General features: G+C 40.4%; 1 protein-coding gene across 1 annotated transcript in view; it reads left to right on the top strand.

Annotated features, from left to right (window-relative positions):
- Positions 1-26,686, top strand: part of LOC113105372 (transcription factor SOX-6-like) — a 131,230-nt gene that overhangs the window by 23,455 nt on the left and 81,089 nt on the right. Inside the window, exons 4-5 of the mRNA XM_026266408.1 lie at positions 7,961-8,011; positions 25,896-26,139. Coding sequence (XP_026122193.1) covers positions 7,968-8,011; positions 25,896-26,139 — 288 coding nt within the window. The 5' untranslated portion in view covers positions 7,961-7,967. The remainder of the gene's footprint in view (positions 1-7,960; positions 8,012-25,895; positions 26,140-26,686) is intronic.

Here is a 26,686-nt window from a genome sequence, read left to right as displayed (position 1 = left end):
AACCTTTTGGTGGTTATTTTCCCATCTATCAACAGTCTCTCTCTAGCTACAGTTCTCCACTGACCCTCTTCTTGATTGTTGTCAGAGATGTTGTTCAAAAGGGTTCGGCATTTTAATTTCATCAGCCCCATCGGGGGAAAAAAAATTATTCGTTCTCTTCTTTCCGCCCGATAGAACATAAAATTTCATCAATTTGAATTTAGAATAAGATTTAATTGTTGGAAATTGAATTATTCTCATTAAAGGAAGTCCTAAGGTCTTCAGACATCTGCGATGGTTGAGGTCCTCGCTGTAGTATTTAGTTCTCATGAGGTTTTGTTCGGTGACTCCAAAAACATCCTATTCTGGCTCGGTGCTCATTTTTCTGCACATATACAGGTGTGGTCTCTCAATCTACAGGGTTTTTCACATTAAATAAACTCTATTTATTTGTGCCACATTCGTCTGGTGTAGTCTAGCAGACCAGTCTGACTTCATCCTAGAACCATTGATCATCTGGAGCATGAGATTTTCAGTGGTCTTCAATCACCCCGCTGTGACCTAACATCCCAGCAACACACTGTCATGACTGGGACAGTGGCCTCTGCCAAGGTTTATTTAATATATCGTCCTTTTGATGGCTGGATGTGCTTCATCTAATTTTCTGAAGAATTATACATAATATGAACTTGGCAGTCTACCATCGTCTTATGGTTAAGACAGTAACCAAGGTAAAAAGGCATTCTCTTATTAGCTATACATGGCCATAGACTCACTGAGGAACATGTCATTAATCTCCTGGCTTCCACAGCTGGGCAGAGTAATGCATAACTAAAAGTCCTGTAAAATGAATTAATGATTGCAACCATGAACTTTTCTCCCAAAATGCCATGAATCCTCCGGAGCTGATAATGTGCCCTGACCCTGGGGTGTGAAATCCTTGTTATGTTGAGAGTTGCCAGTTAATTGATTTGCAAATTATTTAAAAGTTTGTGGGGCCCAGGGGAGCACTTGGCTCTAATGATGCCCATTTCCAGAGAGTTTCCTTCTCTTCTGTATTCCACTGCCTCGGCACAATTGTAATAAGCTAATACACCTTATCAAAGATTTACAGCGCATTTTCCCCAGTCTTAAAGCACTTAACGAGAGGAAAACTTTGACAATAATAAGTCATTTAGCACAAAAACTATAATTGTGGTTAATAATGCATTTTATGCATAAATGACAACATTTATATAAATAAATGTAAATCATAAAAATAAATATAATACATTTATAAATGTCCTATTAAAGAAATACATGAATTTTTACAAATGTTTATTTAACCGTTGTTGTACATATGCATAAAAATATTGAAAAATAATTATAAAAAAATTAACACATTTAATATTCCTTATAACCTTAATTATGATAAAGGTGACAAACACAAAACTATGTATTATGCATTTTTGTTGCATTTGCAAACTATCCACACTCATTTTTGTTTTAATACATTTTCTGCTAATTATGCTAAATATATGAAGACATAGTTATTTTGTATTTGCCCGCCACCTACATGAAGCATGTCTGAAAAGACGGCTTGTTGTGATGTTTTGGACTCACAGCAACTTCTTAAACTTTATTAGAGACAGTGCGCATATCATTGTTGGGTTTATCGCATTGACGTATCTTCTTGATGTAAAGCACGAATATGTCTCCCAGTAATTAGGGGGATATTTTTAGATGAGAATAGTTGAGTGACTTGTTAAAGAAATCTGTTTATTTTACCCCATGTAGATTGTAAAGGAAGACACTGCTGAGGTCATCAGTACACATAAAACATGCCCATGAATCTGAGGCTATCTGATTACCACTTGACTTGTAGGAATATAATTAGCTCTTCTGCTTCTCTGCTGCATATAATGGGGTAGATTCTTCCCACATGCTTTCATTCACAAGTGCAATGCCCACCCAAACGCTTAGTGAGTCAGAGAGATAAAAATATGATTCACTTTGAGTCATTCCTGTCGTTATTTTGGAGTTTCTTTATTTCATTTGAGCTACGTCTTCTGCTAAACAACATAGCGGCCTTTATCGAATTTCACATCTCAGACGCACTGAATGAACGGCGCACTTGAAAGTAGTTTAACATTGTTACGTTTTAACTTGTTTAACTTTGTTCTGTCTCCTTCAACTAGCCCAAACATCAAATGAAGCGTAAAACAGCGAGAGAGAGAAAAAAAAACCCTCTGTGAAACGAGGAACCGCTTTCCGAAGCTTAATTGATTTGCTGCGCAGATGTAAGTTAAGAGAGACCTCACCTTTTGCAGGCCTTGTAAGTTTGTAGGCACACGGTAATGTGTCCATTAGGGGAGGCAGATGCTCAGCTGGTTGAGTTGTAGAGGAAAGGTGCACGGCGTCTAACCCACTAAGTGGCTGTTTCTCTTTGCTAATATAAAAGAGACCCTGAGCCCTCATTAGCAAGCGCTGTCATTCAGACACAGAGTGTCGGCCTGATTTAAATAAAATGAAATGAAGATAGTTCTTCCTGGTCCCCTGGCTTCACTCATTGCCATAAACATATGCTCTGTGCCCCGCTTCTTTCCATCTTATTTATGACTTTAATTTGTTGTGTGGGCTGCGCTGGAAATCAAATTTAATACAATCCTCCCAGGGACCCTGTCATATAATAACATGGTAATTTCTGTGTATCCTTTTGAAATATGAGGAAATTAATTCTTCCTGACATGTTCTAATTATTCCAGTGTGAACAGGCAAATCCAGTTTCTCTCTCTCTCTCTCGGATACGTGTCAGAGGCAGGCGCGTAGCCTCGACGGGCATCTAGGTGCTAATGCTGACCAGCAGTGCATTTAATTTGAAACATGAGCAGACACCTTTCAACACACCTTTCTAATGTTGGGTAGCTTCACACAAATTAATTCACTACTCCTCGGGGAGGGGGGTTGAGACTAAAGGATGGGACACCAGTGCTGTTAGCAAGAGTTTATTTAATCGGTGGGTTGTGGTGGGGGGCGGAGCAAGCCCCTCTCTGTCACGTCTTCTTTTGTGAAGCCGTTTGGAGGTGTGTGCACACGCGTGACAGGAGGACACCCGTGAGACGTGTTTGGATCTGTGGACAGAGGTTTTTTTTTCTCCCGTTCCCAGCACTGTCAAAACCTTTTCACACCTCTCTCGTGGCTCAGATGAGAGCAGATGAAATACTAATTTAATTAGACCATCATCAGTCACTTCAAAATATCCTGTTTTCACTTTGCTCTAGAATCTGTTTTGGTCTTTTTTGTCTAAACTTGTTATGCTTCTTTGATACTTTTATACAGGTGTACATAACAGTTTCCCCTGGGAAATGAACTCACAATTTAGGTGTTGCTAGCACTAAATATAGCAGATGAGTTACAGAAAAGAGTTAATAAATATTGTTGTTTTTTAATGGAAGGCATTCAACATTCAAGATTTTATTCGTCACATACGTGCATGTGTAGTTGTTCCAGTAGGTATTTAAAATGAAATTTTCTTTTTAATATTTTTGTTATTTTTATCAAATGTATTTGTTATATGTATAAGTAAAATACATTTTACTGTGTATATTTATATATTATGTTGCTATTTTTTGTCTAATCAATAAATATTAAAGTAAATATTTTTATATATTATTAATAATATTATTATTAATATGTGTTAATAATTAATTGCTTTATTTATTTTGCCACAAAAAAACTCTCTCTCTGTCTCACACACACACATTTTTTGTCTTGTGCCTAGGCTGACACAAAATGCTAAATTCCCTATTATATCCGCAATTAAACCTTCCTTATTGCAATTCTCCCCGACACGGTTTCTTTCACTGAGCATTCAGGTGTATTCTGGTTAGCACTGGGAGATCACATGACTCTGTGGGCCATTATTATTGGCACATGTGATCATTTCATTTTACCCCTTTTGACAGAGCACAGGTTTGTCACGGTAGCTTCTGATTTGTATTACTATGTTTCCAGTCCATAAACAGTTTATTGAATGAATAAAAAACACAAAATGCTGTCCTCTAATACCTGTAAGCAAGCAGCATTCTGAGGAAAAATATCCCCCTTTTTCCAACTACTTATGGATAGTAGTCAAGGCCTTGTGGTGGGAAAAATTAACAAACAGAAACTGAGTGAACCTTTGGGTCGAGTTAAGTCGACAAATGCCTAATTGATTTGGTGTGTGTTCTGTTTGTGTGTGTGTTACAAATGAACAGCTCCAAATGATGACGTCATGTGCGCTGAAGAATAGAAGAGCTTTCTAGTCTGTGGGTGTGGTCGCGTTGAGTCTGCCTCGCTCTGATTCGCTGAGGAGGGGCGTCGCCACTGCAGCGCCACGGCGTCGCATTAACACATCCCACACCCTCAGGGTTTAATCAGTGCCATCTTGACATGCTGAGAGGAAGTCGTGGTCATCTTCTTCATGGAATAAATGATTCGTTTTGGGTACTTCATTCAGTTTTGTAACCTCAAGACTTTAGCCGTTAATCTGGTTTGTGGGCTTTTCTTATGAATGAAGATGTAGCTAGATGTTTTTTCCTGTCCTGAATGAATTTGTCTGGCTCTCAGTTCCCCTCCTGCTCTCTGGAGAACATCTATAGATCAGTTCTGTGCTAGTATGTAGGATAAGTTTAGTCACGGCATCGCTGGGATCTCCATCTCCGCGCGCGAGCCCACCCACTCTCTATAGCACTACATTAATTCAGCCAGTCAATTTGACTGAAACTTTGAAATGTGCACTGCGTTAGCGAGGGGGGCCGTACAGAAGCCGTGTTAATAGTGAGGGCTTGTTGTCCATATGGTACTGTTTTAATAGAGCACATTTGTTACAGATGGTGGGAGACTTCGCTTGGGCAGAAGCGGTTCTTGGCAGGTCTCAGGCTCTTCGGAGAAAAAGGCGCATGGAGCTCAACTTTTAACGCTGATGTTGATCTTCGCTGTTTTTCATTCAACAATCCGTTGCCCTTGAAACATGGTCTGTTCTAAATTTAATCCTCGCTTTACTCTGTTTATTTCTTTCTTTTCGATGTGCTGAGACAATACTGTGTGGCTCAGTCACTTTTCCCTCGGCTCGCCCTGTAAACCACAGCTAAGTCCTCACACAGGGATCCCAGTTGTCTCAGTTTCTGCACTGAGTTATTTTTTCAACTGCAGGAGAAGGCTGAGGTAACACAGCAGCCAAAGGGTAAGAAAACTGAGGGAGACACAGAGAAACTAATCACTTCAATGCTACCGTTTGAGTGATAATGTCTCCCTTTATAATAGACAGAACTAGGTATTACTGCACAGAGTGATCTCCTAGTTTTTTTTTTTTTTGCTTTTATAATTATTATCCATTATTTCAAATTATTAAAAGGAAATTATAAAACAATTAGTTTTAAATAATTAATAGTAATAATAAATTGAATGCTATTAATAATTGTAATAATATTTTACTTTTATTTTAATTATGCATTTAGTTTTGCTTAAACGTTTATAGAGTGGTATTCTAACTAGTCAATCTAGATACAAATAGCATATTCCTCATTCTGTTTTATTTAGAATGTTTTTAAGCAGAATAAACAGACCTGACAATCAAACAATACTTAAATCTAATCTCTCTTCTCTCTTTGCTCAGAGGGCTTTCTGCGAAAGAGCATGCTTGTGTTTTTGCTGTCTTCTAGCTGCCCCCCTAACAAAAGCAAGAGTTGGAGAGAGAGAGTGTGAGAGGAGGTTGTGCGAGAGTGTGTGTGTGTGTTTTTTAACACTCTCTCGGAATGGTGAGGAGACACGCTTGATTGCCTCTGTTGCGTTTTTACTGTTGTTTTCTCGCGTTGTCACTGCTGTGGTAGCACTTGGGCATTATGTGAGCAGAGCGCCCATGGCTGAAAACACCCCTTTCCCATCCCCCAAAAGCCCCCAGACACCTGACTGTGAGAAAAGTCTCGATGGTCTTACGGGTCCTCTGGCCCGCTAAGTGCTGGCTGGCCTGAAAGGCACAGTGTCCTTGGGGTTCTCTGATCTCACTCTTTCCATTCTCTCAGTGGCTTTGTGTCTACCCGTCCACAGCAGCATAACTCGCCATCGAGAAAGAGCAAGGGAGAGAGAGAGAGGATGAAGGGAGGAGAGAAGCATGGGGCAAATTACAGCCATGTCACTGAAAGCAAAAGCATTTAGGAGGCAAAAGAATGGATGTCTTTTGACTCTGATGTGTCTCTTATTTATGATTATGATGATGTGAGAGAGGGAGTGGGGTGTTAGAGCATGAGAGAAATCGCTAATTAGTTACAGCACTTGATGAATTACTGTTCTGCAGGATTGCATAAAAAAAAAAAAAAAAACGGCTCTGGAAATGCATCATCTGTGGTTGTAGCTCCAGACGGGACCAAAAGTAAGGGACCTAATGCAGATTTGGAATTTATATTGTATTCATTATATAAATAATTAATTAATTTAATATTTATTTAATTAAAGCTATATATCTATTTATTTTAGACCACGTCATGTTCTTCACATTGTCTTTAGAAAAAGGCTTTAGAATATATAATAAATATATATATAAATATTGAATTAATTAAATGAATATACAAATTTTGTGTTTGTAATTAATTGAGCTTTAAATAGATGGAAAATATATATTATATATTGTTGGCACCTCTATATTTATTTAGCTTAAACTAATAAATATTAAGTTTCTAAAAAAATAAATATGTAAAGCAGTAGTTAAATAAATATGCCATATACTATATATATTTATGTATATAGGTCTGAAACATCTACAAATGATTCAGAAAGCAGGGGCATGACTGGTTTTCAACTAGCCCTAAAGAGCCCATGTTACACCTCTCTTTATCTCCTTGCACTTGCTTCCGTTTGCAGCTCGCATCAAGTTCAAGACATTGATGCTTGCATATAGAACAGCCACAGGCTCAGCACCCGCCTATTTCCACTCACTATTACGAATCTACATCCCCTCCAGAAGTCTGACATCCGCTAGTGAGCGACGCCCTGTGATACCATCACAGAGAGGCTCAAAATCACTTTCCAGAACATTCTCATTCACCATTCCTGGCTGGTGAATGATTTTCCCATCCCTATCTTGAATGCTGAATCCCTGACAATTTTCAACCTGAAAAATCATCTCTTTCGACGCTACTTGACTTAATCTTAAATAATAATAAATAAATAAATAAAGTTATCTTTCTCATCTCTTCATCTCTTTTCTTTATCTTTATTTATTCCTTCTCTTTCTAGTACATGACATTTAATTTTACAGTAAAAAAAATTGTAAAGATAAAACACAGTATTTTTAATATTGAAGTGTTCTGTTTTTCATTACATTATTTAAATTGTCTTTTGCCCATTAGTTTATTTTACCATGTAAACAGACACTTGATCTTTAGAAGTCATATATGTATGTATGTCTTGTAAAGACCAAAAACTGAGACTAATGGAAACCCTTTGGAGACAATTTCCAAACATGTGCTCCCAAATTTGCGGCATTAGACTTTTAGAGCAGCCTCTGCACGTGGTGATATCATGACCACATCCTCCCGCCTCCCCGTGGGTGCGCGGCCCAGCGTTGGCCCGGTGTGGGCCCCTGTGGTCCAGCTCCTAGAAGCTGCCGCGGCCCCGCCACACATGGTCCACAGCTGGACCACCACATGCTGCTTTGGGAGGAGCAGCGCCCAGGAACCACTGTCATACGATAACATATCATCAACAACGGGACGGGAAAACCATGTACGCTAATGACAAATGTCTTTTCCTCTGAAAAGACGGTTGAAAAGCTATTAGTGGAGCTTTGGGGAGTGTTACATCTTTGTTCTTGTGTTTGCTTTGGAAGATAAAAATGTTTCAGGGACAGTCGAGGATGTGTTGGTGGTTTTGTCTGTTTTCTCCCCTCTGTTATTGTTTTAAAGTTGCCATGCTAACTTGTGCTCGCTCAGTTACAATGGCTCTCTGTGTATTTCTCCTGCTACAGAACCCAAATGCTGAACATGGAGGGCTTTCTGCGTAGCAGCTTTTTACTGAGGTTAGTTGCTTTAGTTTTTCTGTCGTTGCCACAGGGGGTCCGGCGGGCTGAATTCATCTGTCCTTTCACAGCTCTGATGTCACACCACATAGCATTAGCCAACTTGTGGGATGATGTGTTGTCTCCGTCTGTGTTTGTTTGTGTGTATGTATGCAAGTTTTAACTCTGTAGTGCAACTTCTCCACACTACCTGTCTTGCAGATAATCAGACTTTCTTCCCTTCATACACCCTGTGCTGCCCATCCCAGCCCCTGTCAGTCAGTGAGTGATAGACAGGTTTCTCTCCCCCATACTGCATGCACATGTCTGTCACCTTTCCCTCAGTCCCAGCTCACTGATCGGTCGGGTCGCAAATGGGGCAGTGCTTGATTTGTGATTCTCACCGTTTCCTGTTTTGTGTGTTTGTGTTATAACTGCAGTCTAAACGAGTAAGGACGCCGTTACCCCATCCCCTTCCTGTGATTCTAATTAAGAATTTGTGCTCTGTGTCATTGCACAGAGGAAGTAAATAACAGCAAGTGTGTTAGCCATTGGCTGTTCTCTCTCCGTGCAAAGCACCTTCCTCACACTTGAATTGCTAGCAACCCTAATTAGTGATCTCTCATTAAAAACAGCAGCAGCAACATCTGCCTTTCAAAGCTGCTGTCAGCCAAAATTTGGTAAAGCTAATGAATCCCCTTTGATTTCTTTTTTGAAAGGTCATTTGTAATAATGTTTTTAATTTTCTTTCCAAGCGGTCAGAATACGGTCAAATGAATGAATGCTATTTAGTAATTATTGATATTTATTTTCAGTTTTTAATAGCTATAAATTAATTTTAATAGCTATTCATTTGAATTTCAGATTTAATCCTTGTGCGTTCTTAAGTCATTTCTGAGCAGAGAATTTAAATTTTTACATTTTTACAAATCATAACTTCAAATTGTAGGTCTTTGGGAAAAAATGACCAACCATAGGAAATGAATGGGAAATGGGGAAATAATCTAAAATACAGAAAATTGTGTACATCTACAACCACAATCCACAAATCCCCCACAATGCAGAAAAAAATCCTAAGCAATAAAGGGGTGAAACGCTAAAACATCTAGAGTGCAAAATCAGCATACCAGCTCTCATACGCACAGACACACACTTGTAAACACACACACACCTATGAACTGGTCTGACTGCAACACTGCAACTATGTAAAATAAAATCAATATTTCACCCATTCACCTCAAACGTGGTTCTGACAGCCATCTACGCCAGTTAGACCTATATAAATTATTCATAATTACATGCAAGTAACCCTAAACCAAACCCCATTCCTAACCCTACCCATATAGTAAGTTCATGTAGTTAGGCAGCTGTAATTGATATTACTCAGTACGTAAATGTATAATTACACTGTAACAAGAACAACTTAAAATAAAGTGTAACCTAAGCTTAAGACTTGACTTAAAATAAGCCACTGTATTTTCTTACATCCTACTGAATATTTTTTTTTTTATTGTATATGCAGTACAGTCCAATAGATTTCTTTAAATGTTTTACCAGAAAATATTTTAGTTCTTGTAAATTTCATGTTTAATTTAATGTTTTACTTCTTGTAATATTTGTGAAATTTATTAGCAATTTCTAAATGAAATTTGTTTAAAAGGAAATCAAAATCCTAATTTTTAGTTAGTCACATCTCCACTTAAGTCATTTGAAGCTAACTTGCACTAAATGAACCTAAAGGAGTAGAATAGACTATCTCTGATCCTTCTGCATATCCACATTAAACGGCTGCAGGATTTGACCCCTTACAAGAGTTTTTTTGTGAGTGATCACAAGACAGTCTGTGGAAGCAAAGCATAAATACTTTGATTTACTCCAGTTAGATAATCTGTGAAGAAACTTCAAAATATTTTATTGTAATATTTTTCTGTTGTCATTCGGGCATTCGTGCAGCTGATGAATATGTTGGCAGACATGTGACCCACTTATATTGCCGTTGGCAGCAGGATCTGGTAGAGCATGCTGGATTATTGTCAGCACAATGTTTATATCTGCCTGCCTTCGTCCTGTAATGTACATAATGGAGGATTGTGTTTGACTGCAGCCACCTGTTGCAGGAGGATAACTAAATATAGAGGGGAGGTAAGGGGCAGTAGTTTGAGACAGGTCAGAGACACCTTATCACTTCCTCTCTAATCCTCCAAGATGTTCATACCTTTAACAAGGAAGTGTGCTGAAATATAGATCACTCCCTTTTAAGTTCACCTAAATGGATATGTTTTCCCTTCATTCTTTTTCGGAGTGATCACATGATTAAACTTAAATAAATGCATACAGTAAAAAGCATAAATGCATTAAATGCATGCAAAATCACTCAAACACAATGCATTTTTGTGTTATAGCATGAAAACTAAGAACAGAAAATAACTTTCTAGTAATGGTCTCTAGTTTGTAATAATGTGTACTATACCAATAGTCAGAGTGAGACTCTCCAAACCAATCCTTATTCAAATGCGTTTAATATAGTCATCTTGAAAATTTTAATGAATTCAGTCAGGTGCTGATACACACACACACATATATATATATGTGCATCTACATAGTCTTTTCATTCACAAAACAGTACACAGTTAAGGCTCGGTTTTCTTTTGGAGATTAATTTTTAAAAATACAATCAAATGATTCATTTTAATTGATATGCAAAATGCACAGTGACTTTTTTCTTGTTGTTTGATCATATCAAAGAACTGATAACTGGGAAGTTTGGCTTAAGGTTGGGTTACAGAAAGAGTGAGGGAGGGAGAAACAAAGTGAGGAAAAGTGTAAGAGAGAGAGATGTCTCCAGCAGTTCCAGCTTAATCCCAGAGGAGAGGACCTCCTCCTCCATCGCTGCCATTATTTGATGTAATGAAAGGAGAAAGTGTGTAACAGCTAGATTGTTAATTAATTTACTCTAACAAGATGAAGATAAATGAAGCACACTGAAGGTTGACTAGGCAAAGGGGGCCCACTTAGCATTCCCTCTCCCCTCGGCCTCTGCTCGCCTGAACAAAGAGCCGTTCTCACACCAGTCAGCACATGAGGATTCAAATGACTAACTGCCTTTATCGCTCTCAAAAACTCATTTCAGATTTTGCCCAAACTTTTAGTCCCACACTGACCTAGATTTGAATGATGGAGAAAAAAAAAAGGCAAAAAAAAAAAAAAAATCTCTTAAGTTTTTAATGTGCTGTGATTTAATCGGATTCCAGCACTTCTGGACTGTCGCTCATTTGCCATGCATGCTGATGATTAATTGATATTATTCTCTATGGTTAGTTATTTTGTTTATAGCTATCAGTCACTTCATTGACATGTTTGTGTTTGGCTTATGAGCCTTATTTTAGTGACAGCTGAGCTGGAAAGTTTCAACCTGGGCACGTGCGTTGCTTTAATATAGTATATAGAAGCAGTATGGCAGGGTCATTTTTTATTGAAACCAAGCTACACAGAGATAATTCTGAGTAAACGTGCTCAGATCTTCATGGGTCTAGCACATAGAGGCTTCCTAAGCCTCCCACGCCCAAAAGATGTTCTTCTGTGGCCCAGCCCCATTCACTATATGAATAGCAGCGGTCTAATGCGGATTGGTGCTTATTTAAGCGGTGAGAGAAAGAGGCCCAGACACACACACAAAAAAAGAGAAAAGCCAGACAGTTGTCTTCATCCAAACCTTTTTTTTTGCGTTCTATCAAGGACCTTCTTTGCCAGACAATTCAGCATGGGCCCCGCATGGCAGAGCAGACCAATCACTGTGGCACCCATTCTCTGCTCCTTTATTTTTCAAGTCGCCAACAATAGCTTGTTGATTGTGTGGACAACACCAGCACAATTACCTTCTCTGTTGTGGTGGCCGAGCGGCGTTTTAAAGTCCGCTCTTCCATAATAGAATCATTATTGTTATTCTTATAGCAGGGCCTCAGGAGAAGGAATAGCTGCTCCTGGTATGTCATTATTTTGCAAATGTTCGATTAGCTCATCATGAACTGTGCCGCAAGAATCACAGCTAATTAGACAGAGGGAGCGTCGCCGCTGGCCCCTCCAGCTCCTGAGTTAAAAGGTACCACTTGATGGGCCAATAATATAAAGAAAGGTGGTAAAAAGAGGGATTAGAGCTGTTGCCGTAGTAACTCCAGCTTCCATCTGCGAGACGAACAATGGACTTGTGTTCCTCCACCACCTTTGATTGAAAAATAGAAGCGAAAGAGCTAGCGCTCTGAAAGGACAAGACGCTTTTTAACAACAAAGTGGAATTCTGGCCTAATAGGCTCTTTGGTAAAAGTTGTTTGGTAAGACCAGGGGAGGATAGCGGAGACGAGAGGTCGTCACGTAATACGAGGACAGCAAAGGTCGGTGTCTCCCCGAACAATGGCAGTTTGTTTTGGGTGTCACGTTTGCTCGGCGCCGTCACGGGTGCAGGACCTGCAGATTGGCTCCTCTCGACGCTTCTTGAAAGGAGATGGAAAGGGAGGAGCAGAGGGAAGTGATGCAGTTTAGCAAGCAGGAACAAAAGTGCTGCACGGCCAAAACCTACTTGTTCCTAACTGACTCTGAATAAACACTGACTAGATTTACGCCTGGAATCTCCAATTAGAAGGAGCTGTCAGATGTTGTTTGGACGGCCTCCAGTCATTCCCATCGCTATTCCCATTGCAGCGGTGTAGAGACGGAGGGAGGGAGGGAGCAGGTTTCTGCACGGCTCTGTTTGTTCCTGGCACTTTGTTTGCCTGATAACCACGGCTTTAGCAGTTTTCCTGCCTGCACTTAACTTTTTTCTTCCTCTGTCTATATTTATAGTAAGTGTCCAACATAAATAGGCGCGTATCCACTAATAATATTATTCTGACATTCCACAATTGTACTAGTTTATCAGATTTGACACAGACTTGACATCAGATTTGAAATGCATTCATATCATATTACTTTTTTCTTTAAAGTTAAAAAGCCTAGTGAGGCTTATACTGAAGCGCAAATAAATTATTTAATAAACAATAAATAATAATTATTTTTAAATATAAAAAATATATATTTCATATAAATTTCTTAGTATCACAATATTTGCACAGTCATTTTTCTAGCCACTTGTCCGTCCTTCAAAAAAACATTTGTCATGCAGTTAAAGCGAACAAAGAGCCATTAGGGCTTTTTGTCAGGGACAATATGTTTATGATCTACAATCTCCGTCTCTCCATGTCCCTCTTTAATTTTATATCCACTATTAGCAGTGGAATATGTCCGCTCACATTAACCTAATTTATGGTGTACTGTAACAGCAGCACAGGTTAATGAATTTGGCATTACTGAGTACCTGTTATTAAGGGCTGAGGAGGAGCCCAGCAGATGGGAGAGATTGTAAAGCTCTCTGCTTTGCATGACGACGGTTGAAAGAGGGATAGCAAAGGAAATGATCAGAACACATGATTAACCCCTCCACCCACCTGCAAAACAATTGTGTGTGAACCTCTTGTTTTCTGCCTGGATGTTTCTGACTCATCAGATCATGATTTGCAAATCATGTACCTAGCCTGACTCAGCTAAATCTGAATGGACTTTTTATATGATTATCTTTCATTTGAGAGAATCAGTTTGCTTTGGAAAACCCTGGAATACAGATGTTTTGACAATGGACCTTTTACTAATATTTTCCCTGCTTTTTCGACATACTTTCTTAATTATGAAACTGTATTCCATTTTTCCACACGCACATTACATTTTAATTTAACATGTAATATTAGATCCAACAACATATATTTATTTTAATATTTATTCTCTGAAATGAACTCAAATGTTTTAAGTGCACTCTATATAAATATACTTTCTAATTACACAATTTTTTACTTAACCCTTGATCTTCTAAAGTAGACATACTTACACATGTGTTTGCCTCAGATGTTCCGTTCACATCGATACTGTTTTTGGCTCACAATAATATGTTGTGACATGCCAAACGATTCATGATTGGCCATTACATCGTCCAACACAATGAGTCTTAAGAAAACTGCCTGTGATGACTCACTCATCCTTGAGCTTGTCTTCCAGCCATTTCATTCTTCCCTCTCTCTCTCTCTTTCCCTCCATCAGCATCTTTTATTCCTCTCTTCTGCTTTCAAGGCACAAATACTTCCGCTCGACACAGTTGTGCATGGCTCACCAACCCTTTCAATTTAGATTTCAATTATCATGTTAGTTTTGTGATTAGATTGTGTCCTCCAGGAATCAAACCTCACTCTCTCTCGCTCTCTCTCTTCCCCTCTGCAATCAGATTGGATCTGATGAATTGCGGCTGTAATTACGGAAGTTATTGAATATGCAGATCGCTGATGACTAGCAGTGTATCTGTTCATAGTGCATTAACTCTAACTGTATCAAACGAGAGGCTTGTTCAAGACCCACTCAAGTAATGAGAGAGGGCCAGTGGATGCCATTAGCCGGAAATAATAGCACGCTTGAAAGGGGCGAACTCAATTAAGACCTATGCGGTCCCGTTATGGTGCCTTTGTTTTATTCCCTGAGCGTACGCCTGTGTGTGTGTGTGTACTATAAGATGAAGTTTTACAGCTCGCTTTCTGGCCAGGTCAGCCGATGAAGCATTGTGAACCAGTGGTTTTGCTGTAAATACACAATGAGTTCTCTGCTGTGAGGTTATGAATTGCTCAGCATGATGTATTTTCCCCAACTGTCTCAGACAGGCCTTTTTTATAAAGGAACCGTGATGGAAACCCTGAGCCTAATAGGTGGTAGTCAGATGAAGAAGGATGTCACGGTTAGAGATAGAGGGAATTTGTAAAATAAGTGCTTGAACATTGTCTCTAAACCTTGGCCTTTGGGTCCACTACATATTCCCTCACACACACACACACAAACACACCTCCTCTCACCCTGCGTATGTCAAGCTGCTCTCCCAACAGTTTAATAGCAAGGGTGCTACAGAGTGCTGTAATCTACACTTGACTCCCGAGCTCATAATGTGACATACCACATTACACAGAGACCCAGAGACAGACAGATGCTCACTAACTGGCCAAGAGATACTCAGTGTTTTAAAAGTGGAAGACCCAGTGAAGTGGTAGCATTAAATTACCTAACCTGTCAGTCACAGTCAGCTTGAGCTACTAGTATGCTGAAGGGGTAGTTCATGAAATGACAGTTTATTATTGCATTCCTTTTTTTTTCTGCTGTGGAACACAAAAGATGTTTTGAAATATGTTCACACTTTTCTTTCCATACTGTGACAGTTAAAATTCACTAATTTATAAAATTTTATAAATATATTTGTCTTTCCATCTACTGTATCTGTCTGTATATGAATACTTTCAGTGTATAACAACTCAAAAATCATATATTTTCCTTACACCAATCCATTGTAAAAATAATAAAATAGGGGTTTTAAGATTGTTTAAATATTTTTTTTTATATAAATAAATCAACTTTTAACGTTGCTGGATTAAAGTATAAAAAAAATGTAAACAGTAATGTATGTCATCTGAAGACTTTGAATATAATATGGATTACTTTGTTACTTTTTGACCTTTTTGGAACTTAACGTTCTATTTTGTGTTTCACGGAAGAAAGAAACTCCTACATTACATGATGGTGAGTAAATGATGACAGAATAATCATTTTACAATTAATTGTTTCTTCAGACTCCTGGACTGCCACAACACTAACATGTAGAAACAGTCAAACACACAACCGCATGATGAACCTCAACTCGAGGGTAGCGGTTGCCTCAAAAAGCAGTTACAGTGTTTTGAATACATGTATGCCTCAAGCACCACAACAATATAGTCAAATGAGCTAAAACCGTACACACAATCATACTAGAAAGAGACAATACAGTGTGTGAGCCATCTATACAGTACTGTGAATCTCACTTATTTATCATCTTGCCAGAAATGACTCGTCGGAACATTTTCTGACACATACACTCACAGAAGTACACATACACACACTCTCTGCAAGCTTAAATTGTTTCTGGCTAAATGGCCCACTGTTAAATATTTACCCTAAATCTGTCTCCGTTTGCTGTGGAGGTGACATCAGAACAAAACCGAAGGAGCATCTGCCGGCATTATGCTTTCATAACACCACATAAAACGTGTTATTTGTCGCCTTTAAAATGCAGCACTTTTATGAATAATGCAGCTCTTGATTTCAAGAGGATACACTTAGAAGTTGGATTCATAAAAAATAAATCCCCAAGTTTGTATTATTTCCTCAGTGATCATAAGAGGAACAAGTGAATTAGAAAGTGAATTGCCGCCACAGTAAATGAAACAAGCTCATCAAAAACAATGCTAGATTGTTAGCCGCAGCGCTAGTGAGAGGAAAGGCACTTGCTCTGTTTCTTTGTAACTGCTGGCTTATGGGGTCTATTTAGACTCTAATTAGTGTTCATTTCACAAGTTTCCAGTCTTAAATGTGAATTAATGTAATGACAGAGGACGTGTTTGTTTTTAGGCGTCTAAGTAGAGAGGCTTAATACAGGCTAGCTAAATTAGCACATCCATTCTGACAAGTACTCTAATAACCACTGCGGATTAACTTATGACCCTGTTTGGGAGCACAAAGCTCATGGCCACTGTTGCTCCAGTGGACCAAACTCGCTGCAGTTAAGGCTCTGTAGAGAGGCTTTAGCGCCTGAACTGCTGGCCGCTGCCGCCTGCTTCCATGTATATTATTAGGTTAATAGGATTTCACTTGTTTACACCAACTGTTAGTTTAACTTGAGGTCAAAGAGGTGGCTTAAACTTGTGTAATTGGCTTATTAAGAAGGCTCAAGTAGCATTGTAGTGAAGGGTTAAAACACACACACAGACACAGCCAGGGTGCCACACGACGTGTGCAGAGCACGGGCTAGCTGCGTGCTCGCTGTTTTCCAGCTTCTGATAATGCATGGATTGCGAAAGATGACCTTTGTCGGTGGCTAGCTATTGTTTGTGGATTGGTTGCACACTCCGCAGGATGTGAAAGACACATCTGCTGCCTCGCACACAGAAACGGAGAGGGACAAAGGGGAGGAGGGGAGGGAAGACCTGTGCCACACGTCCCACAATACTTATCCACTTATCAAATATTTGTCCGGCCTTCGCTACCTATTTACTTTCCCTCTGTTTGCATTGCTTATTCAAATCTCTCTGTGCCAGATACAATGTTACCAAGGACTGGATGTGACGGTCTCTTTTTCTGACCACGGTTATTCACCTCCTCACTGTCAGAGGGCACATGGACATTTTCTTTTGTTTTATAGTTTGCTTTCAATTTTCTCTTTCTCGCAGCCTCTTTCTGACCAAAAAGTGCATTGTGCTCGTCTGCGTTCTTGCTCATAAATACGTTAGCATTCTGAGTTGCTCTTTGCGTCGATGGCAAACAGAAGTGGTGTTAATTTGCTCACTGCTCACTCACTCTTCCCACAAATCCTTTGCTGAATGGCCCAGCTCAAAATGTGTATTTGTTTAATATGTTTTTGATTGATTCAGTGATGATGATCCATAAAGTCAGTATTGAGAACACACACACACACATTCAGGAGCACAAAAGGACTCTTTGTGCTGCTGGCAAGCACGGTTTGTGAATTCGGGGAGCAGGGCTGAGATTACTTGATTATTTCATACAGGGGCCCAGGCGAGTCACAGAGCCTGGTCCCCGCCGCATGGAGCAGGATGGCTGTGGCGACGGCGAACCACAACAGAGACAGAGCCCGAAACCCAAAAGCAATGGACAGCAGCCAGAGACAGATACACACCACCCCTGTCACACACTTGTGGTTTTTTAAAAGAAAGCAATTTAGATAATGATTTCATTCTGAAAGCCTGTCATGATGCATGCGTCTGCTCCTGCCAGGAAAAGGAGAGCGGGGCGGAAAGAAGGAAAGAAAGAGAGACGAAGGTGTTAGTCAACATGACTACACTTAAGTTCTAACTGCTTGCGGCTGCTGTGTGGATCGTGTTACCGAATGGAGCAGACCGTTGCAATGCTACTTACAACTGGTTGAGGAAGCCCGTCAGACTTTTTTTTTTTTTTTTTGCAAGACTGCAGTCAGATATTTTTCCAGCTTGTTGAGAACATTTTTAAGACACTACTGTGCTATTTTATCTGAAATGTGAGCATGTGAGCTGGTCAGACACATGGTTTAATAGCAGACGGATGAGACGTTTTCTGTATCAGTCAGTGGCTAATCCAGTAATGTGCAAGATTTTCTGGCCTGGGTACAAATCTACGGCACATTTTTCTGTTCAACCATGCTTGTCAGCCCCTGGTTTTATTAGGCCGTGGTTCAGTGTGTTTCGTATTCACTCTACCGCTTTTTCCCTGTGCCGCTCCATCTTAGCATTGCTAAAACATCAACCCTTCATGTACTCTCTGACTCAGATTTTCGTGGCAATTACACAGATCGATGGATGGACTCTCCCTCCCACCCTCTCTGTTCTCTCTCTCTTTCTTATTTTTGTATCAGCTGTCAATCATGTGGGGAACTTCTAACCACCTCCTGACAGACATGCCAGAGTGCCAGCCGTTCGTTTAGCAGGAGCTTTTATTCAGCCTCCTTCATCTGACCTGTCACCACGGCCACACACTGTTGCCCATGCTTTCCATTGAACGGGGCGAATAAATTAGTTGTAGAGGTTTAAATCGGCAATCAGTGTCACTAGGCCCAACATAATAAGGCTTAATCATAGATCTTCAAGATGTGTCCTGGCTGACCCTTGCGATTTGTCAGGCATCTTTACATGGCCTCATCTGGGTGGAGCGAACGTACTGCCCCGTTTTGATTTTTCCAAATGACGTGTCGCATTAATTGTGGCCTTTTTGGCATCCACTCCCGTTACTCCCTGATCCTGTCTTCCTGTCTTTCTTTACATGTGTAATGTCAGTGAAAAAATAATACATTTCATAATTATTTTTTGTTATAAAAAAAAGGTGAGGACACTAGAGAGAAGAGAGAACACTGTAAAGAGGACAGAGAACGCATGAAAAGGGCAGTTTAGGATACAAAAAATAAAATAAAAACTTGGAGACTAGTGAACTGAAAAAGCATCAGAAAGCATCCACCGCAAAAAGCATCCAGGTATTTCCTTAATTTTCTTCCTTCCAAAAAAAATCCTATTTATAAAATGAGAATGAAAGGGAACAAAACATGGTTTCTTTTCATTAGAAGTAGCAAATTTTCCAATTTGGTTGACTAGCGACTGGCGAAAAAGAGAAAAAAAAAAAGCTTCCTATTTTTGGAAAAGAAAAGAATTAGGCGGACAGTGGCTGGAGAAAGCAGGGCACTGTGTGCCGGCATTCCAGATGTCCAAACGACAGTTGTACTAGCCCAAGTTTTTCTGGGCACCGGGTGCCAATGATGACCTCATGAGCTCCAGGCTCAAGACTGTAGTCATACAGTTCTCGCTGACACTGTCTTGAATAGCCCTCAGCCTTTCATGTGTCCATTCATTCTCTCCAGTCCTCTGGCAGCAAAATTACTCCCTCATAATTAGCCATTGTCCCCGTTTTTGGCTAGTCTGAAAAAAAACTTTGGTGCCCTCCCCCAACCCCCAATTTTAAACTTTTTTTGCCTGTCTATCACTCCTCCATCTTGCCTAATATGTTTATTGTAAAATTAAGCAAAATACAGCCCCCTTCCTCCCTCTATCTTTAGCATTCTCACTTCAGTCTCTCTGTCTTCTGTCCTCGTCACAGTGGACTGTGGGAGATTTTACACTCGATTTGTTGACTCCTTTGCTTTAAAGTCGGCCGCTCTGAAGAAAAGTATCTTTATAAATGACATGACCTGTCCCTGAATGGTGCTTTGTTTACTGTTTTTCCAAAAAGGGGCCCCCACTATATTTCATCTGTCAGAGTTGCTTTTCTTCCCCCCAACAATGCTTGATTGTTTCCACACACAAAAAAAAAAAAAAAAAATTGAGAGGGACAGAAAGAGTAAGAGGAAGAGAGAGAGAGAGAGAAAGAAACAGAAAGTCCAGGTTCCACAGACAGGAGAATTCTGTATTATATTTTCCTGCCAAATTCCGATCTCTGTTTTCCTTCCCCTGCACTCACAAAGGGCTCATAACTTACTGTCAACTGTGAGGGAAACCACAAAGCTCCACTGTTGCTCTGCAAATAGGCTGTGTTGCTTGATGGCTTCACTGGCTGTAAAGTTTGCTTAACTGCAGCACTGACACCCGGCACTTTGGGAACTGCCGCCCCGTAAGGCCCTGAGTGAGGGACGGAGAGAGACGGCGAGCTGCTTTCCTTGCGTCTAAGAATCATCTCCGGCCGCACTGGGACTGAAAGAGACACGCGTGCGAGGGAGACGCTGCGTGTGTGTGTGTGTGTGAGCGGAGGAGCTTAACAGTCTGTGCTCGAGTGTTTTGGTGTGTGTTTGTGTGTATCAGAATTTGAGGAAGTGTTATGCCATCCAGCTCTGAAGTGGTGTGTGAAGAACAGAGAAGGACAGGAGCGGGCAAACAGGCTGAGGGGGACAGTATGTGAGTGTACACACCTGATACACACTCATTCACACACATCTCACACTCACAGTGGGTACAGTGGCAGGGTGTTTGAAAAAAGGGATTTTTCCTTTTACAGTTCTCTTTATTTTATTTGCTATATTCTTACTCAGGTTTTGCTTGATGTCTAGAATGCACTTTTAGAAAATACCGAATTGGTGTTCTTGTAAATTGGCTGTGTGTTGTATTTTAAATGGAGCGGAGCAACAGTGGAAAGATGGTGAAGGAGTGAGTGATGTGTGGAAGGGTTGTGAGGTTAACATTTATGGACTACAATTTAAACAGTGTTTTCAAGGATTTTTCACAAATTTAGAGGTGTCTTAGCATCACTATCTATAAGTGTCCAATCATTAAATCATTATCATTAAATTAGATTTTATTATTTATGTCTTCCTCTTCATTGAATAATAATAATAGTAATATAGTATGTTTATTTTATTTCTGGTTATTTTCAATGCTGTTATTACAAACAATAATTCTATTAATTTATTTGTTTACTTGTTTGGATTAGAGTGTCTTAGTAGTACTGTGTGCCACACTCCTGTCCATTAAATTACAGTTTAATTCTTATTTGTTTCTGTAATGATGGTAATGATGATGATGATAATTATTTTTATTATTTGTATTAACTATTATTATTTTATTTACCTATTATTTATAATGACTTTTTTATTATTTGTATTTTTATTATTATTATGTAATTTTAATGAACTGTTGTGTTTTTATTTCTACTGTTCTAAACCATAATTAGTTTATTTACTTATAAATCAGTTAATAATTATCAGTGAAATAGATTACCAATTATATATATATATTACTATTATTATTATTTATAAATAATTATTATTATTTTTTTTGTTAATATTACTACTCCTACTACTGAGAGACAACTTTCATTCCTTCTGTCTCAGGTGATTGTTCATAGATGGGTAGACTGCTCAGGTACAATGGAAGGTGATAATTTGAAGGTGCTAAACAGCTACAGCAGGGATGATAATTTTCCAGCCCAGGTTTCACAGGTGACAGAGGGTTGATTATAGGAGGTGAAGACCTTGAGAGTCTGTGCCGTCACCTGTGTGAATTGCTGTCAGTGAGACGCTCACACAAAGAGACATATGCGAACTCATGCCACTGTATGTCTCACACTCTTGTTCTCACTCTCTGTGGGACACCAGGTCATGTGTGTGCAATCTCTACAGTCATGTTTAGTATCAGTGAGGGAGATTATTATATTCATTCTATGTTTAGCATTGTACTGTTGTTTGAAAAATAAGTATCAGTGACTTCTATGTTGCGTAACTGAATGCTCACCAGCCTTTATGGCTGCAGCAGCTGCTGTTGTTAAGAAAAATTCTGAACATAAATCATCAGTTTTCAGAAATTGTCAGGGTGTATTTAAAATTTTGAATGGGTTATTACTATATATTTTTTTGTTAGTGTTGTTTGTTTCTGTAGTAGTGTTGCATGTTATTATAAACCTTGCCACAGGAATATTACACAATACAGAGTTGCTTGTTTCTTCTGTATTTTTACGGATTTCCTTCCAGACTCAAATGCTTCCTGTTACACTTTGAATAACTGAGTGTTTGGTTTCAGATTTATGATCAGCCTTTTAAACTCTTGTTGGAAAAGTTTTTAATAGCAAAGTTTTACATTGCTACAACTTTCTCTGTCCTACCTTTATGTTTCTTATTAGCCTGTTTTTTGTTATTAGCATGTGTGTATGTTAATGCATGAACTCACACATGCGTACTTGGTTGTGCGAGCGTGTGCGTGTGTGTGCGTCTGTGTGTGTGTGCCGTTACCCATGGAAACTTGAAGCCCTGTCATAAAGCAGCTTTTGCCATTTTTCTGCTCACCCATCGTTAGCTCCTTCAACAATGGCTCTCTTGTTTTACCCTCTTTTATTTGATTATTTCTCTTCATATAGGTCTGGGTGGTGGCCTTCTAATATTTCCTTTCAGGAGTGGCTGGTGATTTAGGGGTTCTGCAAAGGCCTGTGGTTTTGAAGGGGTGTGGGGTGACCGAAGGGAAAGGAGCAACAGTGACACCATAGCTCAGGAGTTACTTATCGCCATTGTCTATAAAAGGGCAACAGAAAGACACGGCAGAGACAGAGGAGCGGGGGGCTTCTACCGATTGAGAGGGGCGAAAGCGGATATCCCAAGACACATGGCCCCTCCAGTCATGAGACCCCCTGAGGAACACCAGCTCAGGGTGTTTTCTAATGCCACTAACCAATTAAACAGAGGTCAGTGCGTGATGAAACGTTAGCAGTGGCAACAATTCATGAGTCGAAGCATTCCAGGCTACATGAGAACTCATGCCGAGAACTTAACTCCTAATCCTCATAAACGTATCACAATATTGTCAGCTATATATGGGGCCTTTCTCTCTCCCTCGGACTGCCAAAAGACAGGCTGCGCTGCCCTACACTTATTGATTGGTTTGGTTTGTTAGCCGTCCATTGTTATTGTGTAATCAGGCCTGAGCGGGAGAGGGCTGACAGGAATTCATATGAGGCCGCTCTGGCTTCGCTGATATATTCTCTGCTTAATATGCACAAAGGCCAACAGATCGGACTTATTTACTGGAGAAACAGATTGAATTATTAATAAGAATAAAAGGAAGCGCTGCGGTGGCTCGCTGGACTGTTCCGTGAGTGTAAAACAGCGTTTAATTTGATGAAATATGATGCCGTCAAGGCTATTTCCCCTCCTCTGTCAAACGCCACATACTGTAGAACCGAAGCAGGTTTTTGTTTTATGGCTCGTAGGAAGGAATTAAGTGATTTTGAAGTGCAGGAATCAGGCCTTTATCCCAGCTAAACGGCAGCCGCATTGTTCCGTTCTCAGCCGTGGGTGCAGATTAGCCGGGTGGATGTGAGTGGGGCAGTGGGTGTTATGGTTGGGAGGGATTGTGGGGCAAAATTCATGAACCCGGCACTCAGGGGCTGAGCTGCCCTCCCAGCTCTCCTAATGAATTATTAACTCCAGCTGACAAATACAGTTACGGGGCCCTGGCTCAGATCTGTTGCGTTTTGGAGTAAAATTGCTGTAGACACATGTTACTGAAGGATAGAGTCAGCCCCTCTCACTCTCGCTATCATGCCTCAGCAGTTTGACTGATGGCTGGAGACTGGAGGGAAAGGCTTGAGAGGCTGAATATTTTAGAGGTAAAATAATACCACTTGATTTACTGTGTAATACAAAAGAAGTGCTTTGTTTCACTCGCAGTCCATTGAAGACGAAGGTGGGGGTTGTTGTGCTGGAAGCTCCAGCTCTTTGGATCCATGAATAAAAAATAGAAGCAGAATGTCTCGGCCTCTCAAAAGCACGCCTTTTCTTCTCGTCTAGCCGTGGCACGCCCCTTCCGCACGCTCCGAACTTTGCTCTTAAATTTGATTTTCAATTAACGCTCTACAATTTTAGAGATCACTTTCTGTTTGATATAATTACAGGAAACAATTTATTGGCTGATTAAAATTGAGGCCTCAGTCTCACTAAAGAAAATAGGGGCGCGGAGCGGTCTGGGTCTCCGGTGCCTTCCTCTGCGCTAACTAACAGACTTAGCTTGTTTGCACAGCTGCGATATCCCGCTTGATTAACTTCCATTGACTTCCATTGACTTCCATTGTCCACTTCTGTTAGCTGCCACAGAGCTCTTCTAGGACTTTGCGGATGTGTTTGTGTTATTATTATTTTTTTTTTGGTAAGCATAACAGTTATTAATACAGAAGCTAGCGTGAGACAGTAGCAGCTTGAGTAGTTTTTTTTTATTATTTGTTTAATGCTCACTTACCGAACTGTATTAAACAATTCATATCGAGAGTGTGAGGCTTAAGTGCTCAGCCATGTGTGCAAACTGATGGCACGTCTTCAAATGAAGTAGTCATACTTTAAAGGGCCTGAGTGCAATTGGGCCTGACAGCCCGTTGCAACCCACACATCCCTCATTCGCCGAAGTGCACAGCCGCTGCACGCACCTGAACAGATTAACTCGCAGTTTGGTGTTAAAATAATCTCTCCCGGTGTCAAATTTGTTTTCGTCCCACGATGAGCCACATGCTGGAATACTTGGCAGGACTGGGAGATGGAGTTCTGGAGGCACATTGAGCTTCCTTCATTACCCAGCCTGCCTCTCTCTCATCTCCCCTTAGTCTCAGTGGGCAGTGGAAGGACATTAGCTCACCTGCAGCCCTTGACCTAGAACGCCCATACCCTTTGTCCAGGCTAATGTGGCTAGCGACAGCGTTTTGGCTATCTCTGCCGAGCCTCTCATAGATCCTGGATGTTTCAGGCTCAAAACAATGAGTCTGAAACCCTGTGGTCAGCAGACGGTCGTGTGTATGTCATTGTTCATGATGTTATGATTGCTGGCTTGTCTAGTGTAAATTACTGTCTCAGTGCAGTCAATTTAAAGGCCGGTCGGAAAGTTGTGCTTTGGCCGATTCTCAACTCACCATATCAGTTGCAGCCTTTTGATTAAGTATTTAAATCAAGCGCTTAATTCAATTAGCAGGTTAAGTTTTTCCTTAGCAGTAGTTTTAGAGTATTTTTTATTATTATTAATATGTTTTATTTTATTTTCACTATAGTCCAATTTTAAATTTCCTGGAGACATACTTTTGCACTGAAAAGTTGAGTTTGTGGGTGTGGATAAAAGAAACTTCGTTGAGTTTTACGCTGTATGACATGATGACTTTTGTTTGAAACAAATGAATTTACCAACCCTATTCTGTGAATTGGAAATTCGCTATAAATCTTTGCAAAGTTACCTCACAGCGGTCACAGCAGCCTACTCGCATTAATCCTTATGTACAATTGCAAAAGCAGAAAAGCACAATTACAACAAAACGAAGGAAAATGGCACATTTATAGACTCAATATGAACGTAATGATCAAAATCCCATTAAGTGTCAGCGTCTCAGCGTCACCGCTCTTTTTGTGGTTGGTGGCAGAGTTAACGCTTTAATGAGAGCATGTTATATGGTATGGTAACCCTCTTAGCGCGGTAATCAGGCGTGGGGTGGGGGGATTGGGCCTGCCTCAGGCAGCTCTCCAGCCGTAGCTCAGCACATCCATTTACATTAAACAAAGGATTAAGAGGGACCCCAGTGCATGTTGTTTCTCCCGCACTGATCTCAGAGCCATTGATAGGATCTCCCCAGCTCTGATACTGGTCCAATCGTGGGGTTAGATGTGGCACAGAGGCTCAGAACAGCAGCCAAGTTCATATATATGTGATGTGATGGAGCTCATACAGAATGAAAGCTGAGATCTAGCATTTCCTGTCTGACATTTGCAAGACTCCATTGGAAGTTCGACTGTTTTGGGACTAACATGTCTTCTCTGCTCTTCTCTCAGCAGAATCATGTCTTCCAAGCAAGCCACCTCTCCGTTCGCCTCGACCCCTGACGGAGGCGAGGATGGAATGAATCAGGAGCGCATGTCCTGGGAGAAAGAGGAGAACTCAGAGTCACTAGTTAACCCTCAGCTGCCCCTGCACAATCTGCTCCACAACAAACCTCCCCTGGAGGAGCTCCAGCCAATCAGCAGCAGTGTGCCGCCCGAGTCCGACTGGGACAGCCTGATGTCAGCCCAGCAGCGCATGGTGAGCCCCACTGCCAGTGTTTCATAGCTCATTTACCTGTGCTAACACAGGCTATGTGTGTTTTTAACTTTCTAATGAGCTGTAGATGAAAGATTGCATTATTAAATATGGTTGGCAGGATTCAGAGAATGAGAACTGTCTGGTCGAGATGATTCGTCTAGAACTTGACAGATATTTTCCATTTGCGACACAGTCTTACAGCATTAACACAACATGGAGTAAACCTCCAGACGTATCCCACATCTATTCTCTCAAAACAGCCACATACACGCACTCTGTACCCCTGTAGAGAGGAATCCTCAACCCAAGGACACAGCTAGAACAGAGCAGGCCTCTCCGGAACGCTTTTGAATGAAGACTTAAGACTTTGCGATTTGCCAAGGACTCGGCTTTGAAGTTTAAGTCCCCCACAAGTGCCTGGAGATCCCTCACACTGTAAAAGTGCAGGAGAACAACGTATTGAATTGCATTTCACGTCAAAGCGGTTTTATGAATCTATAAATAAAGGGACAATGAGAAAGCGGGACTAGGAGTGGGAATTCGATGG

The sequence above is a fragment of the Carassius auratus genome, chromosome 7, assembly GCF_003368295.1.
Source record: "Carassius auratus strain Wakin chromosome 7, ASM336829v1, whole genome shotgun sequence".
Lineage (NCBI taxonomy): Eukaryota > Metazoa > Chordata > Actinopteri > Cypriniformes > Cyprinidae > Carassius > Carassius auratus.
This window is presented reverse-complemented; position numbering and strand designations above follow the sequence as displayed.